Genomic DNA, 19070 nt, shown 5'->3' with positions numbered 1-19070 from the left:
GCAACAGTCCTAAGTGAAGCAGTAATGGAAACTGGGTACCTGGCATTTAAAATGTCATCAAACACTCATCTGCCAGTCAGGCAATGGGATCTGTGGATGTTCCATTCTAGGGATTTGTAGCGGATTATTGGTGGGAAAGAGTGATAACATTCTTGTGGAGACTGGATGTTGTGAGTCTGTTCCAGACCTTTCAGACTACTGATTATTTTGGATTATTTCCAGAAGTCCTTGGTTTAACAGTGCTACGTAACAAGTTGCAATAAACTACACAAGCACTGAAGTGCCATCAGACAGGCCATTGTGAGATGCTTGTAAACAAAACTGCTCTGCATGTACTCTTTTGATCTCTGGGCATTGCTGACTTGTGTAGTTTTGTTGAAATGCTGCTGTCACATGTAGGACAGGTCCAGATGTCAGCTGAGCCCACTGTGATGATTTCCCCACTGCCCTCCTTTAGGCAGTTTTCCCCTGCCTGGTGTCTATACTGAAAGAGATTGTGTATTGGACAAGGTTGACTTGTACGAAAGCAAAGACTTTATTCTCTGATAAAGTTCTCATCAATTTTTTCAACTTTCACTAGAAAAGGGACGTGGGAGTGGAGAGGGAGCAGCTTTCTGAAGGAATTTATTGGAAAGTGGGTAAGAGGGTGTGAAGTTGGTTAGAGTGTATGAGAATCACTCTAAAAGTAAACCTGTCAGTTGGAGAATGACAGAGAAAGCACTTGCCTTTGAAGTTTCGGGAGATCTTGGATGGTTAGGTTTCTTGATTGGCCCTAGAGGTTTTCCTATATCAGGAAGATTGTATCATCATCATCTGTTTTTTTTTTATGCTTTTCTTTTTAAATGATTTAATGTAACCCCCTTTTCTGTTGCATTCCATCTTTTGTACAGTCCCCTCTGTTTTTGAGTCTATGTAATTTCAAAGTTCTTATTTGAGTGAATTGGTACAGAACAGGATCAGTAGCTCTTGTAGCTTTGTGTGTCATCATTCCATGTGTGTTAAAATGTTCATACCAGTTATATATTGTGGACAAGTTTGTTGGTTTTAAAACTTCACTGATAGTTCTTACTCATATCCTCTCTCTATCATTTTAGTAATTTCTTGCCCAACAACTTTGTTGTTTCAAATATGTAATCTTTCAACTTCCTTGACAACATTAGTTTTTCAGTCACTGCTAACAATTATATATCTTCTATACAGTTGACACAACTGCTCCATTCTTTCATAATGAAAGATGACTATTGACAGCTAATCAAAATTTGTAGATTTTTTTTCTTCAATTATCAACACTATTGTAATTGCAACTTTATAAAATAGTTGGTGTCACTGGAAATAAATAATAACCATACTTCATTCTATTGAATAATTTGTCTGGTAACAAATAAATGGCAGGAGAGTTAAGCAGTACCTTTTCCAAATATTGTAAGATGGTGAGAATTTCTTCCTTCTTTTTCAGCTGCACTAGAGAGAAAAGAATAAAAATGCTAATAATTTCCAAAACACCAGGATCCACAGAGTTGTTCTCAACTCTTGTTTCCATAGCATTAAAGAGATGAGAAATAACCCCATTTGGATTGGATGCTGGCCTATTGCAGATAGATTTTTACCTTGAACTCAAGACTGTAAGTCAAAAACTTGTCAATTTCATAGTACTAATTAGCGCTAAGATACTTGACACATCTCTTGTACAGTAGTTGTAATAAAAAAAAACTGCTGAATCTTTTTTCTTCAACCCCAAAACAAGAATAATTAATGTACCATGCTTAAGGACAATATTTGAGCTACCTGTTACATGGTTATATCATGTTTTTGTAGAGACAGTGTGAAAACTTCACCATTATTGGTACCTATTTGATTGACATTGTACCTCCCAGAAAGATTAATATCAATTCTGGAATGAACTGAGCTCAGAACAGTGAGGTAAAGCACTTTGTTTCTGTACTATTTATCTTCCTAATAAAATAATAGTAATAATTGTAATACTCTCTTGTGGTTGAGAATGCAGCATTTGTAAAATATAGAAGTGTTGTAAATTGTATCAACCAGTGTATAGTACTGGTATATATTGATGCTCCTCAACAGAGATAGAAGACATCAAGTTTGATATTACAAAGTATCTAATCTGAAATTCTATCTTAACCATTTCTAATGTCATCTTGATGGTGACTACAACAATATCAATAACAGTGACAAAAGGAAGAAGCAAGCAATTAGAATGGTTCAATGGTTTAACTCTTCAGCATGTAAACTGGCTATACAAGGCCAAAATAGTCTATCGTTTTGTGTTCAAATTAGCCAAAACTAGCATCCCGCACCTACTCTACACTGTCATTCTAAAAATATACAATCACAGCATCAAAATTTGAAGCTAAGGTAATGCATGGTTAATTCAAAACAGTGTAGATAAATAAGCATTACATTTAACAGAGAAATCTGAATGCTAAAGGGTTACATTATTAAACCCTGATTAAGATAAGTAAAGAGATGCTAAATCAAACCACAGCAGCTGGTAGCATGACAGGAATTTAAGTATAGTTAAGTGCTATTCACAAGATAAATTCTCACATTATGCCATTCTGTGACACATATTAGTTGAGTTAATAGCAGTGTTCTCTCCCGTCCACTATTTACTTTAGTTTGCTGAGAGAGCAGCTTAGCATTATAGGTGTAAACTGATGTGAACATTGAATGGAAATGGACAATAAGTAAAAAAAACTGAAAAGGCATCACATCTTGAAAGTGGAAGTAATGAGATCTGATCTCAGGATGATGAGCCTGGCAGAAGATGCAGGCTGTAATACTGACTGTTGCTAGTATGGAAAAATACATACCAAAACTTTGATGATGGTGATGTTTCAGTATTTGTTTTATTTTCTGATGCCATATTTGTCCATGTATACATTTGCGTAGACTAATAGAAAAGAACATTAGAAAAGAACAGTGAAACCTTGTCCATGAGTTCATCTCTAACATAAAGATATGTCAGTAACTGTATCTCACTTGAAATGTGATGTAAAGCACAAATGATAAAGTTAATATCACTACAGTGATAAAATACTGATTGGATTAATTCATCTTAGAAATATGTAACATTATTAATTGGTTGTACATAGAACTGATATTATGCAATATTTTATGCTGATATATGATAGGGACCTACACAATATAACCAGTTCACTATTTAGTCGAATTGTTTTTTACAGGTTAGTTTGCATGTTTATGGTTTTTACTTATCTGATAGCTATTGTCACACATGATTTGTGTTAATAGTCAAAGTCAGATATTCTCTCAGACTGTTGTCTCTGTCATAACATTTTTGATGCTTAATTCTGAATCAGTTGGTGATTGATGAGTATACTGATCAGATGATTTTGTGAGTTTGTTTGAACAATTGCTCTAGTTACCTTTGCAATAATTCAATACCTCGCCCCCATATATCTGCTTTCTATGGAATTCATTCATGCTTGAGAGTTCAGCATTGATTCACATCCTTTGATGATAGCTCACAAATACGCTGTTTTGTTTGTTTTGTTTTTTTTTCTTTCTTTCTTCTTTTAATCTATCATGCACCACCAGCAAAATAAGAGCAAACTGTCAAAATTATCAGCAACTTGCATAAACTATGAATCTTTCAGAAGACAGTTGAAAACTTTTCTATTGTCTTCACTGTATTGTTTTCTCTTGTTATTAAAGCTGGGTTGCTATGGTTGCTATTTTAGTATAGCTGGGTTCCTGTTTTACTTTACCATAGTTATTTAATATATCAGGTCATCCCATAAGTTCTGTCTGATTTTACCCTTTTTTAAAATTGAATGAAATTTGATAGTATTTTAGAATGTCTAATAGAATTTAAAATTATTTTTATGCATTTGTGTACATTTAAACTAATTAAATATTATTTTACAGAATAATAGAATTAAAATTTCTTTGATTAAAACCCTTTCTCACATGGAAGTATCCAAAGAGCATTTAAGGCACATAATGCTTTATGAGTCCAAAAAAGTAAACTCTGTAGTCGAAGCGACTCGAAACATACACTCAGTTTATGGGAAAGAACGCTTGAATGACAGAACTTGCAGAAGATGGTTTGCAAAATTCAGAAGTGGAGATTTCACCCTTGAAGATGAAGATTGAACAGGACGTCCAGTTGAGTTTGATGATAAACTCATTGAGGCATTACTTGAAGAAAATCCTGCATTATCAGTTGAAGAATTGGCAATAAAGCTTATTTCAAACCATACAACTATTCATCATCATCTTCAGCAATTTGGAAAGGTTCCTAAACTTGGAAAATGGGTGCCTCATGAATTGTCAGAAAGCAACCGCAAATCCCGAGTTGACATCTGCTCTTCTCTCCATTCTCACGAACTCATTTCACCCTTTTTGGATAGACTTGTGACTGGTGACGAAAAATGAATCTTCTATCGAAATGTTAAATGTCGTAAACATTGGTTAAAGGTAAAAAAACATTGGTAAAAGGGAAAAAAAACTCAACCACAACCGAGAAAGAAACTTCATGGGAAAAAAGGTTCTTCTCTCTATCTGGTAGGATTGCAAAAGAGTAATTCATTTTGAATTGTTACCACCTAATGCAACAATCAATGCTCAAGTCTGCTGTCAGCAATTAGAGTGTTTGAACCAAGCTTTGAAGGAAAAAGACCTGCTTTAGTGAATCGAAAAGGAGTGATGTTTCATCAGGACAATGCGCGACCCCACACTGCAAAGATCACATCACAGAAGACCGAAGAGCTTGGTTGGGAAAAAATTCCTCATCCACCTTATTCTCCCAACTTTGCTCCTTCAGACTACCATTTGTTTCGTAGTTTACAGAATCATTTGGGGGACATAACTTTCATAAGCCAGGAGGTGGTCGAAACTGACATTTAAGAATTCTTCGCTTTGAAACCAAAAGAGTTTTGCATTGATCGGATTAAAAAGCTTGTAAATAGATGGAAGGAAGTCATAGATAATCAAGGAAAGTACATTGATGATTAAATTTCAATTAAATATAACATATGATCACTTGTTTTCTTTATTCAAAATTCGGACAGAACTTATGGGATGACCTGATAGATAGTTTGCTATTGGCTACGTTAATATTTTAGTATAACTAGGTTGCTATTTTGGTATGGCGGGATGCTCTTTTTGTAAAGCAGGTTGCTATTTTGCTATGACTTGGTTTCTGTTTTAATAGAACTGGTTTACATTCTACTACAACTAGGTTCCTATTTTAGCATAACTAGGTTGCTATATTAGTATGGCTAGGTTATTGTTTTAGTATGGTTGAGTTGGTGTTTTAGCATAGCTGAATTGCTGTCTTTGTATAGCTGTGTTGTTGTTTTAAAATTGTCGATATGGTATTTGTTTTATGGTAAGGTATCCTGTCAGTTGTTGATCATTGAGATACTCAGAGGATGCAGAATGAATTCTGTTATATGATTTGAACCCATGACCAGTATTTTAATACCTCAACTACTAGGCTTTAATAAGTGATACTATACTAGTTTCTTTTGTCTATAACCAATTGATTCTAATTCTCTTCTGCTAAGAGATTATTTCCTAACTTTCAGGATATAACTGGTTGAATTCCAGCTGGTTGAATTGCAAAGTTGATCTGGCGTGAATTAAATTCAAAACAGTGATTTTTAAACATATACATTAAAACATTGTAATACAAACCTATCTTCACCAAACCAGTGATTTAGGTAAACTAATGATAATTGTTTGTGACACAGACATAATTTCAGACAGTGAGCTGTGAGAATCATTACCACGCCAGAAAAAATGCTTAGCAGCTTTTCTTCCAACTTTACATTCTGAGTTCAAATGCCGCTGTGGTTGCCTTTCATCCTTTCGGGGTCGACAAAATAAGTACCAGTTGAACACTGGGTCAATTTATCGACTTATCCCCGCCCTTAAAATTACTGGCCTTGTGCCAAAATTTGGTAACTTTTATGCAACATGTTTGAAATGCCAGTGAAATTTTCAGTGCCAGTTAATCACTAAAGGATGTGTTTGCTAAAATTATGTGTGAAGGTTAAACTTTCTTTACTTATCTTAGCTATCTTGTTTGCTATTTCCTTTAATTGGTTGACATAATAGTGTACAAAAGCATTTGCATGTTTCCAGTAATCCCTTATGTCAGTAAAAATTCATTTTGTTCTCAAAAATTGGGATTTTGGATTTGACTGAATTATATGATGTGGATGATCGGAGCAGCAGTGGAGGTAAATGTGAGATGATGTGGGCTTGCAAAATAATTCTGTTACTATTCTGACTCCAGAAAACTTAACTGTTGTGTCCAAAAATTCAACACTAGTTTTTGAAAAACTAGATGTAAATTTTATGTTGCACTTAAAGGCATAGTTTTTAGCATAACTGTCACAAAAATGCAAGAAGTCAATTAAACTATCCTGTGATCCTTCCCAACCAAAAAATACGTCGTCAATGAACCGTAATCAGAGTATTGGTTCATGACCATTTAAGGATTTGAATGTCTTCAGTAACTGTGTCTCAAATTTCTGGTGGTAAAATTTTTGTCCAAATTTCATTGTTACTTTGTAACACAGACCTTAATTACCTACAGAGAAAATTTGATGGAATACTTTTGTTTGACTGTTTTTTGAGGCATTCATTGCATGCTTCCACCCCCTTCATCATGATCAATATTGGGATATAAGGAAGAAACATCCATGGTTACCAAGAAACAGTTCTCGACATGGCTTTGGTGCTTAAAATAAGTTGTTGATTTTAGACACAAAATCAAAAGTATCCCGAATATAAGAACTTGATCTTTTTTCCAACAGGGAGTAGAAAGCCATCCAGCCATTCTGAAATCTTGGCTGTACAACATTCATATCTGCTGCAAATTGGGCACATTGGAGAAAATCTTTCAAACTTTTTGTGTATTTTAGGGAAACCATAAAATGCAGGTGTTCTACTTTCTGACCATAAAATCCTGGATTTGGCCGTATTAAGGAAATTGTTTTCCTCCTTTTCCAGAATTATTTTGTCAGGTTCTTCTCTGTAATTGGGGTTTGGATCAACAGGTAATTCTTCATATGAAGTTTTGTCACTTAAAACTTTTGCACAAGCCAAAATATATTCACTTTTGTCCATAATTACGATAGCACCTTCCTTATCCGCCATTTTAATAACAATAGAATCGTTATTAGCTAGATATTGGGGTGTGTAATGTTGGGAATTTGTGAGATTATTCCAGGACTTTTTCCACTTGTTTTAAGGCTTTCCCTTATGCCTGTCTGACAAGATTCAAGAAATTCCAATAGTGCTTGTGAATGTCCATCTGGATACCAATTGGGATTCTTTTCAATCCAAATGTGTCAGATTCAATCATCAATTTTATTTTCAGTAAGCATAGCGTTTTCTGACTCCTTGTTACCAGTTTAAGAACAACGATAATTTTTTCCTACTTTTTCCTAGTAAATAACAATTATAAATAATTGAAAACGGACACCACAAGGTTTTTTTTGTTTTCTTTTTCAAAATAAGGGATAAATTTCAGTCAATTAAGAATTTTTTGCACATGTCAGGTTGGTCAATTACATCAGTCAATAATTGATTAATAAGGTTATTATTTAATTTGATAATAAATTAAATAAACCGCTTATCTAATTTCATAATAAATGGCATTTTTGTTGTCAATTTTCTCCATACTTAGGTAGGTGGTAGGATATTTCTGTAAACCTTGACCGTCATGTGGACTGGGTCCATTTTTTTCCTTTGTTGGAGAGCTTTGGAATTTGTTTGCTCAGTCCTCTAGGAGAGATTGGAAGTACACTTGGTAAAACATTTGCTACAATATTAAAAAAATGTAAAGAGTTACTAAATCAAGCTATGTATGAAAAATGTTAAAATATTTCAGGAGTCTTTTGATTTTTTTGATAAGTAGTGAACTAAAATATGGGCAAAAGGCATGGCTGTATGGTAAGAAGTTTACTTCCTAACCACATGGTTCTGGGTTTAGTCGCACCATGTAGTACCCTGGGCAAGTGATGTCTACTATAACCTCTGGCCAACCAAAGCCTTGTGAGTGGATTTGGTTGATTGAAGAAGACCATTGTATATATGTATCTGTGTGTGTGTGTGTGTTTTTCTGTCCATGTTTGTCCCTCATCACTGCTTGGCAGTCAGTGTTAGTGTGTTTACATAGCCATAACTTAGCAGTTCAGCAAAAGAGGCTGGTAGAATAAATACCAGGCTTCAAAAAGACAAAAAAAAAGGTACTGGGGGTCAATTCGTTCAACCAAAATCCTTGAAGGCATTGTCCCAGTATGGACATGGTCTAATGATTGAAACAAGTAAAAGATAAAAGATATAAAGTTTTACCAGTGTCTCCTATATGCTACCGTAATTTTAGACAACTTTCAGCACCTTTACTGCTAACTTCTAATACTCATATTACTTGCTGCAGCTAGCCAATCCATTGACTTGGTGTCCAATTTAACCAGTTGGATTAACATCTGATGTGAATTAAGTATAGGAATAGGATAGGACTGAGATGATCATAACACAACATTGGCTGTAGCCATCTGCCAGTGACATTTGGTTTTCATGAACTATCTCTTAATGCCAGTGTTATTTGCAGTTCCGCAATATGTTAGTAGTTTGTATTTGGCTAGTCCAGTGGTTCTCAACCAGGGTCCATATAAGATTTTGTTGTTAAAATTTATCTGCAATAAATTGCTTATACTTCTAAAATAACATAAAATGTTTTAACAATTTTTTTTTTAATACAGTTTCATATATTTGATTATATAAATATAAAGGGGTTCTTTTTAAGCATCAAATAACTATGAGGGGCTACTTGTGTAAAATAAGAATCAAAAGGGTCCATAGGTAAAAAATGGTTGAGAACCACTGGGCTAGACAGTAGTGGCCATCATCTTCTACATGAGAAATGTCTTTGTAATAATATACTAGAGATATTAAGTGAGAACTTGGCACTTGGCAACTAGAAATATTGTACTTTTATTTTTTAATTCAGAACCTTAGATCAGTAACTATCAACAATTATAAACAATCTAGTTTTTATTTTACTACTATATCAAACATTTCAATTCTCCTCCTCCTCATTCAACATGCATTCAAAATCAGTGAGTCTCTTCTAGATACAAGAGCCAGCTTTAACTGTTATATTTTAGAGGTTTAGTATCAGTCCAACATTAACCTTACTTGAGAAGTTGAGTATGTACCTGTTTAAATATAGTTCAATATCTATCATTAACTGTCTTCTATACAAGTGTTAGCCTTTCCTAATATATCTGAGAGTTTATTATTCCATTGAAGGTAGAAATGATTAGCCATGTCTAGAGCTGTTCTGTTAGCAGGCCAACAGCTAAACATTGGCAAGTTCCACTTCCATTAACAGACATGCTCTACTCTCCTTCTCACTTCTATGTTGGCACACTGCTCTCTTTCTTTCCTTTCTTCTCTCACCTAATGCTGCGCTTCCAAAATCTGTAACCTCAATCCACCAGACAGCTCTGCAGTATCAGTTGGAAAATAGTCAGTCAGTTATGGATCAGCTCTCTCTCTCTCTCCCTCCCCACTCTCTCTCTCCATCCCCCTCTCTCTTCCCCCCTCTCTCTCCACCCTGTTTATTTGATGTATTGATTTCTTATTAACATGGCAAGTAGTGTCTGCCAGGAAAATCTTTCATTGATGAAAACTCTAGCCTTCATTGTGTAGTGTTTCGTGGTGCAGTTGTAATGTGTTACACACAGTGTAATGTTCAAATAGTGTTATGTGATATGTCATAGCATAGTGCTTCATGATGCAGTTATAGTGAAGTGTGGTATGTTATAGTAAACATTATTGTATTGTATAGTGGGGCAAGTCTATATTTATTAATATGAAATATTGTCTGCTTTACTATAATGTAACTTCTGGTGGGTAGAATCTCTCTGATTTAATAGTAATATTTATATGTACATACACACACACAGACACACCACATGTGAGTACATGATCTCACACACACACACACACACACACACATTATTGACTACATTATTCATCTTAAGAGTCTTCTTGCATTTTCTATCACGATCACTATAATAGCAAGGGGGCATCATGTATGGTTGTGGTGGATATATTGTGCTTTGATTGTTGCAACAGTGAATGGTGGTGACAGTTACTGTGGTGGCTGATGTTCGCTGAAAAATCTTATCACAGTAGTGGTGGTGTAAAAGTAGGTGGTGTATAGTGAGAATAGCTGAGGAGAGGATGTTAGTGGTGTTGTGGTCTAGTTTTAAACTGTTGTCTATCAATATTTAGAATCACCTTAGGGGTGGTAAGCTGGCAGAATCCTTAAGCATGCCAGGCAAAATGCTTAGCAGCATTTTGTCTGTCTTGACATTCTAAATTAAAATTCCACGAAAGGTCGATAAAATAAGTACTAGTTGAGCACTGGGGTTGATCTAATCAACTTAGTTCCTTCCCCCAATTTCTGACCTTGTGCCAAAATTTGAAATCAATATATATATATATATACTTAACTCTGCTGCTTCATTGATATTATTTGGTATTTGACTTATTATTCAGTTGACCATTAGAGCTTTACTTTCTTTTTAGCACTGACCTACTAATCTCATTCAGGAATGACCATTGCAGTTGCTATAGAGTACTTGTTTTAATATCTACTTGGGTCTATCATTCTGATATTATTGCTCTGCTTTAACATTTGTCTTGACCATAGTACCAATGTAATACCGAAGTTGATCAATGACAATGATTATACAATCAAGATTATTGAAGATCCTTGAAATGTTTGAAGTTCTCAATTTGAATTTACAAGTCCCATTATAATAATAACAGGTCATAATTTTATGAGACTGACGTGACACCAGTTTATTTTGTGTTTTTGATTTTATATTTTATTGCTTAGTCAGCTGAAGGAAAATAGAACCTTGACCATTTTCAGGGCTCTTGAAACTGATGGGGGTGAGGGTAGAAATTATCCTCAAATTGGAGGCGAGGTTCAAATACTTGTAATAGAATGTACTCTCTTTAATACATTCAAGAACCAGGTGTTAAACTGGGTGATGAAATCTACCACCTGCAAAATTGAACTGGGGGAGGGGGCATAAAGTTTTAGTTTTAAACTAAGTTTATACTAGATTGAGAGAGTGACACATGATGAAATAAATACCAAAAATCTCTTGGTGTTCTAAAACTACACTGTTTTACTCACTCTATAAAAAGTTCTTGACTTCAGAAATTAATTTTAATCACATTATTGTTAATATTGCTTCTCACTAAGATGGCTTACCATGGATGTTCACCATTCACCTCTTGTGTTCACCTCTCATATGTTCCTTATATAATGACTATGGTAGCAGTAGTACTAAAGATTTTTACAATAACAACAATTACATTAGTGATAATAATGGTGGTAGTGGTGGTGGCCGTCATCGTAGTAATAGTAGCAGTAATAGTAGTGATAGCTGTTGTTATAAAGACAGCAGAGTTGATATTTTACTATTGATTTTAAGTGGAGTATATTCAATACTGCAGTCATTTATTGAACTTCTGTACAGTGTTTGCTTGGTGTATGTGTATTCACATACACACACTTTACTTTGTATACCTCCCACTCATAAACTACAATAGCAACAAAATCAACCTTAAAACTCTTTAAAGTAATGACAATACATGTCCTTTATATTTTGCTCATTGTTGTGTAGTTATTCTGTGTCACAGTGGTACAGCCATTCTTAACTGCTACCCTTTAACTAGCTAGGAAATTCCTAAAGGTCCTCTATCTTTTCTCCCATTTATAATATTCTACTTGTTGGAAATGGTTTTGAGTAAAATGTGCAATTGTTAGCCTTAAACACAGCACTTATTGCATAGAATTAAGTACCATGTCTTAACTGACTACTGCTCTTTCCTTGTAATAATGCATTGAATATTAGTTGCTCTTCAAAAATTTGTTTCTCATTTCATTATGCTTACTATATGTGTTATACACATTCTGGTGTGAATGTAGTATTGTAGCTTTGTTTCCCTGGTTGTGAAATACTGTTAAGAGACTCTTTCTCTCTCTCTCTCTCTCTCTCTCTCTCTCTCTCTTGCTCTCTCTCTCTCTCTCATATATAATATATATATATATTTTTAGGGAGTTAAATATTATAGCCAGTCGTAGGGTGACCATTGGTTTCACATCTGTAAAGGCTCAAAAAGCTGAAGGTTATGCACCTTCAGCTTTTTTAGTCTGATGAGTTGCCTATACTGCTAAATGCTTTATATGTACAAAACCAATAGTCACTCTATGACCAGCCATAACATTTAACTCCCTGTGTATATATATATATATATATATATATATATATATATATATATATATATATATATATATATATATATATATATCAGGTTGAGTAAAAAGTAAGCACCATTTTGAACCATGAAGAATTTGTACCAGATTTTTTTGCAGAGCTTTGAATTTTTTTAAGCATTTTTTTTTTTTTTTTTTTTGTAATTGTCTCATAATACAGACATAGACTTGCCCAAATGCATCAATGAATTAACATCGATATTTTTTTCACCGTTGCTACAATCAACTGAAATGGAACTGTCAAAGTGTAATATTCAAGCAATTTTGCTATTTAACTTCAAAAAAGGATGTAAAGCAGCTGAAACTGTTTGCGATATCAACGAAACATTTTGTGAGGGAAATGACCAGTGAGTGGTTGACTCAAAAGTGGTTTAAGTAAGACCTGAGCCTTGAAGATCGTGAGCATAGTGGACGCCTGTCTGTCATCGATGACAGTCAATTAAAGACCACCATTGAAAAAAGTCCACGTAAAACCGCTTGAGAACTGGCAAAAGAACTTCATGTTAGCCAGAAAACTGCCTGCAACCATTTGCATGCGATCAGAAAATCAAAAAAGCTTGACAAATGGATGCAACACGATTTGAGTGAAAATCAAGAAATGTGCAGATGCGAAATTTGTTCGTTGTTTCTTCTCCGTAACCAGACCAATCCATTTCTCGACCATATTGTAACTTGCGATGAAATATGGATTCTGTACAATAATAAAAACATCCTTCACTGTGGTTGGACCAAAATGAAGCATTGAAAACTTTCCCTAAACCTGAGCTCTTCAAAAAGAAGGTTATGGTAACTGTTTGGTGGTGTACTGCTGGACTCATCCGCTATAACTTCCTAAAACCTGGAAAAACCATTACTGCAGATACATATTGCCATGAAATTTCCAAAATGAATGAAAAATTGCTACTCCTCCATCCCAGACTGGTCAACAGAAGAGGGCCAATCACTTTTCATGCTCGACCACACATTCCACTAAGGACGCTCCAGAAGTTGAGGGAACTTGGCTATGAAGTTCTTCCCCACCCAGCTTATTCCCCAGACCTTTCTCCTACCGACTACCGCTTTTTCAAGCACCTTGATAATTTCCTGCGAGAGGAGTTTGAAAATCAAACTGATGCTGAATATGCATTCAAAGAGTTCATCAGTTCCAGAACTCCAGACTTTTATGCTACTGGAATAAACAAATTTGTAACTTGGCAAAAATGTGTTGATTGTAATGGTACTTACTTTGATGAATAAAATTTCCACATTGTTGAAATATGTTGTGATGAATTTCATGTTTCAAAACGTTGCTTACTTTTTACTCAGCCTGATATATATATATATATATATATATATATATATATATATATATATATATATATATATATATAACCCGTTAGTTGAAGGCTACTTTTTACATGGCTCCATGACCACCAGTGCTTTTTGTGTTACACCTTGGTTTTAGTATATCAATTCTGTTGTGATGGTGGTGGTGGTGGTGAGGTTCTTGAGTATACCAATGCACCATATATCTCAGTCAACTGTCATCTCCTTCATAAGGCTCAGTGTTTTGAGATTGGCCTTTGATACTTTGTCATATGTCTTTCTAGGTCACCCTCTTCCACAACTTCCCTCCACTTTTTTATGCAGCTGTCCTCATCCATCCACATCACATGACCAAATTAGTGCAATCTCTTCTCTTGCACACTACATATAATTCATCTTATGCCTAACTTTTTTCTTAATACTCTAGTGCTCTGTTGCACATGTTCCCTGACATTACACATCCAGCAGAGCTTACCAGTTTCACTTTTTTTAGTCTTTGCATATCGCCTGCATTCAAGACCCACATCTCACTACCATGTGGCACTGCAGTTTGTATACACACACACACACACACACACACACACACACACACACACACATATGCATTGTATATGTATGTATGTATTCACACACACACACACACACACACATATATATCTATATATATATAGCTGAGTTTGTGAGTGTGTGTGTTTGTGTATCCAAGTCATACATTTACACAATTCCAAATTTCTTGAATGAAACAATTGGAATTAATATTCTAAATACCATAACCTAGGTAACTGCGCCATTTTTTCCGTCAAAATCAATCACAGTTACCAATAAAATCCATTAAACTGCGCAAAATAACATTTTCCCCCTCTAATAAAACCTAAATTTCCTCTTTCTACAACCTTTACAAATCCTTTCAACTCCTACTTTCTCTTACGAACGTTTACGAACGATAACTCCTACTTTCTCTTATGCTCTTAGTTACGCTGTATGTAAACAAACAAGTTTGTTTTTCGAAGCGCTGAAATGTATGGTAGTACAAGTAGAAAGATAGATTTTATTCAACGCATAGATACTGAACAGTATACATATAAGGGATAAAATCCTTTTTTCTTTTTAAAAGCATCTATTACACTATTTTCCTTTTGTTTCTTGACTCCCATAAGGCGTCTCAAAACATTCACGCTTTGCTCCTGCGGAAAGGGATTACCATGCTATGAATAATCAGGGCAGTGCAAAAAGTTGTTTTGCACATATCATTTGTATAGCCAATTACACGGATGAAATTTACGTACGATTAATAATGTTATGCAAAACAGCCTTCAAACTTGCCCTTTTAATTTCATCGTCTTTTGAATTACGAACATATTTACATCATAAGTGTTTTTTCGTTGTAAGTCTTTCTTTTTTAGTTGATTTTCACCTAGCAAGACTTATCGTAGATGGCGTAATAAGTCACACCCGGACAACGTCGGGTTATACTGCTAGTATATATGAAAAATAGAAGTTGAAAATTCATTGAGAATAGTTAAAATATTTTTTATTAATATATTTAAAGCTTTAACTGGTTTCACAGTTTACACTGATTTTCAAAAAGTTCAAATAGAAAGACATGGCTTATGTCGCAGCTGTCTTGCTCCTGACTGGTGTTTGAAGCTTGTCCTATTTTTATAGGGAGTTCATGGCTCAAATTAGTATATGTTTTGAATTGGATTTGATTTGTAGAGAATAGTCACATGACTGGTCTTAGAAATTTTTGCAGGTTCCCTGCTACGTCCATGTGTATCAAGTGACAATGTTTGTCATCGTAAGTTAAGGCTGACAATGGTTGACTGAACATGTCCAAACAATCAATACTCCGAATGTTTTCTGTCAAGTGTTTTTAGAGAATGAACACATGATTAAGTTTGTAACCTTTTGTATGTTTCCCACTACGTTCGTGCATTAGTGTCATGTGATTATATTTTGTCTCAAACCCTGAAACTCACAATAAAAGACTCTAGGAACTAAAGCAAATACTACTTAAAAGACAATATCCACTAATGCTAATAGACAACGGAATAGAACATGCCAAAGCAATAAATAGTGAAGAGTTACAAAAAATGCTCCAGATACATCCAATATTCTACCCTTTCTTACAACACAACCGAAGAAAACAGAGGTTTACAATATTATCCACCGGAATATCCCACTACTAAAACAAGACCCAAGAATGAAACAAGCATTTGAAATACACAAAACAATCAAAAGTAAAAGACAATCAAAAACCCTCAAAATATTCCTCACAAGTGCTAAATTACCTTCCACAATTCCTACACCGACAGTCAAAAAGTGTGGCCACCCCTGTTGTGGGATCTGCATCAGCCTTACTGAAGACACAACATACAAATTCAAATCAGAACAGACTTTTACCATAAAGAATCACTTTACATGTTCTTCAAGGAATTTAATATATGCTATCAAATGTGAAGGATGTAATGAAGATTACGTAGGTCAAACAAAGCTTATTCTAAGAAATAGACTGATCATTCACCAACAACAAATACAAGACCCCAGTACTAGACAGATTCCACTGAGTGGACATATAGACATACATGCAAAAAATAAGTGCTCCAAATTCCAGGCCATGACTGCTAATTACTAATTTTAGTCTATATTTATCATATTTATACAATCTTTACCTTAGCAAATTCATATTTTCAACATTTTTGACATCCTCCACACTCTATGTTGATTGATCTTAAACAGTTGGGGAAGCTTTCACTTTAGAGAATATTATGCTTCTGTCTCAGTCTGTCTGACTGTCTCTCTCACATTTGTACCACAAGTACTCCTTATCTATTGTTTTGTGTAGCCCTCTTGTTTCTACATTCTCATTACCCACTTCTGTAACATTTATTTATTGTCAAAACATCAATATATTCCTTCTCTCTGTCCCTACATTTTCATTGCACTGCTTCTCTCTATACAACTCTTATCTACCAATGCAATCCTTTAATTCCTTTCCATTTGATATGTGTATGTATGCGTGTGTGTGTGTGTGTGTGTGTGGTACCTATTGTCTGACTGTGATGCTTGTTTCCTTATATTTCCTTATTTCCTTATTCTAACCTTTTACTTTCTCTATTTGCAGTCCTGGGTTTCTTACCAGTCTGGCTGTGATTTCTTCTCCTGCAAAGATGGCTGGCCAACTGAAATTGAACAAACTCATCTATGATGCCGTCATAAAGCTGTGCTGTGAGCAGTTAGATTCGGAGCATAGTAGCCGCCTTGAAATTGATGGTATCATCTGTATTGCTACTGAGGAACCCGACAATCAGATTGTTGTAAAGATCCATGAGAAACTTAGAAACGTCAGCATTAGTAGCACATCAAAGAACAATTGTCCAAAGTCATCAGTCCACTCTGTAAGACATGATGACCACTTCAATCACTGCCAGGCTCAGTCTAGCCAGGAGAATGGGCATGATCCAAGCTATGCAATGAGCAATGGCATTGATGGATCTGTTTCCTCAAATGCCAACCAACGTGAACTTTCCTATGGAAATGAATCTGCTCAAGAAATCTCTTCCGTCCTTGACATCCCTGGGGTTAAGGATGAAAGCTGCCGCATTGTTGCAGAGAACAACTTACATTTGCAGAATTCTTATGGAGCAACTGCTTTCCCTGACACCATCGAGTCTGAAAGTAGAATGCGACTCCAAAGTGAGACATCAATGAGACTTCAAAGTAGCAGCTCTCAGTTTTCATCAGGATCTGCAATAATGCCCAGCTTTCATTCAGCTCATGCTGCCTCAGCAGCATCCGCATCGGGTCAGGGTTCAATCTTGGGAAAGTTACTAACTAGTTCAAAACGGAACAAAATCCGTTCCTCCGTTTTGCAATCGCAGAGAGGACGATTTACAAAATGCATGATGTGTAGTGCTATGTTCCGGAGCCATAGCCACCTACGCAATCACTTACGTTCAGGATTTTGTGGGAAACAGCAGATCCAATCTGAAGCTAGTCGGGTTATGAATGTTTTTGCAAGTCATCATGAAACCACAGAGAATATGCAGATGAAAAACTCCACGCAGAATGAAACTGCTTTGTCCTCCGTCTCAGAGACTTCACTAAGAGCAGATGGTTCTGCTGCCTCAAATGACATGTCCTCTGAACAACAAAGCCCAGATTTTGAAGTTGTTGTCAAGCCAGAGCCACCAGATAATGGCTATGAAAATAGCCAAAACATGAACGGTCAATCCGACATGAATTTAGAAGGTGTTGATTTAAGTCAGCATGCTGATAGTTTGCCAAATAGCTCACCTATTCAGCAGAGCCAGTCTTCTTCTGTCCTTACTTTCCCCCCATTAGACTCAACCTCTCCAAATTTCCAAGTACAGTCCAGTGGTACTGTAAAGTCAACATACGAGGTAACCCTTCAGCGAGCTGCTTCTAAGTTTTCTATGTCATCACAGCTGTTTGGCTCTGCATTGTCTCGGAAAGTCAGAGCATCAGCCAGTCAGCATAATCGCAACCAAATTAGCCAAAAACCAAATTTCAACGAAAGAGGGCACTTTCAGTGCAGTTTCTGTGCATTCGAAGTTCAGAACTGGGGCATCTTCGAAGCTCATAGCCAGCGTGAGCATAACCGGTCATTGTGTAAAGTGTGTGGTGCAGCATTTACATTTCGAACAAATAAAAATCGGCATGAAAAGACTTGTGCAGGCCTTGTTCTATTTACGTGTGAAATTTGTGGCAAGAACTGCAAGCGATCAGATGCACTTCGATTGCACAAAATTAAGGCCCACCCTTGGCGATTTGAGTTCACCACATAAAGTGTGGTTGTTTTATTTGGTTGCTGTTGGAATGCTACTGCTCTCAGTGATTCTTGAAGAATACTGTTGACCAGAATAGTTGTCCACTTCATGCTCCAGCCAATCCTAGTGATTTCAGATGATAAATTCAGATTATAAGTAGAATTTCAGATAGAAGCTAATGAATACTTAACTTTCTGTTCTTTGTTTTTATCTATTTATTTTACAAGAAAAGAGATAAAAGCTTATATGTTCTCTGAAATTAACTCTCCTTCTCCCTCTAATTTTGAATCTCTTTTCTCCTCTCTCTCTTTTTCTTTCTTTCTCTCTCTCTCATTAGCATGATGTCACTTAGGAAATTTATTCTGTATAGTTTTTGTACTTTGACCGTAAAATAAGAGGAGCCAAGTCATCCTTAACTAAAAAGAGATTTACATTGTTTTTCTTATTTTAAACAGGAAGAAAAAACACCCCTCTCTCCCACTAAAAATGATTCCCAAAGTTTTGTTTAGTGTCTATTAAAGTCAAAAGCTTGTGAATATATGCTAACTTATCTGATAAATCTCTTTCAATCTTTTTGCTAGTTGGCACATGAATACGGAAAAATCAAATTTTTT

General features: G+C 35.4%; 1 protein-coding gene across 2 annotated transcripts in view; it reads left to right on the top strand.

Annotated features, from left to right (window-relative positions):
- LOC106871926 (uncharacterized) overlaps positions 1 to 18715 on the top strand; it is a 169858-nt gene extending 151143 nt beyond the window's left edge. The window contains exons 2-3 of one of the 2 annotated variants that reach the window (XM_089361582.1): positions 1457 to 1622; positions 16791 to 18715. In XM_089361582.1, the coding sequence (XP_089217708.1) occupies positions 16837 to 18474 (1638 nt within the window). In that variant the 5' untranslated portion in view covers positions 1457 to 1622; positions 16791 to 16836 and the 3' untranslated portion in view covers positions 18475 to 18715. The remainder of the gene's footprint in view (positions 1 to 1456; positions 1623 to 16790) is intronic. The other variant, XM_052972576.2, reaches the window with a different exon arrangement.
- Positions 18716 to 19070: the final 355 nt, after the last annotated feature.

The sequence above is a fragment of the Octopus bimaculoides genome, chromosome 13 (assembly GCF_046866305.1).
Source record: "Octopus bimaculoides isolate indiv1 chromosome 13, ASM4686630v1, whole genome shotgun sequence".
Classification (NCBI taxonomy): domain Eukaryota; kingdom Metazoa; phylum Mollusca; class Cephalopoda; order Octopoda; family Octopodidae; genus Octopus; species Octopus bimaculoides.
The sequence above is the reverse complement of the archived record's forward strand: the minus strand, read 5'-3'. Positions and strand labels throughout refer to the sequence as shown.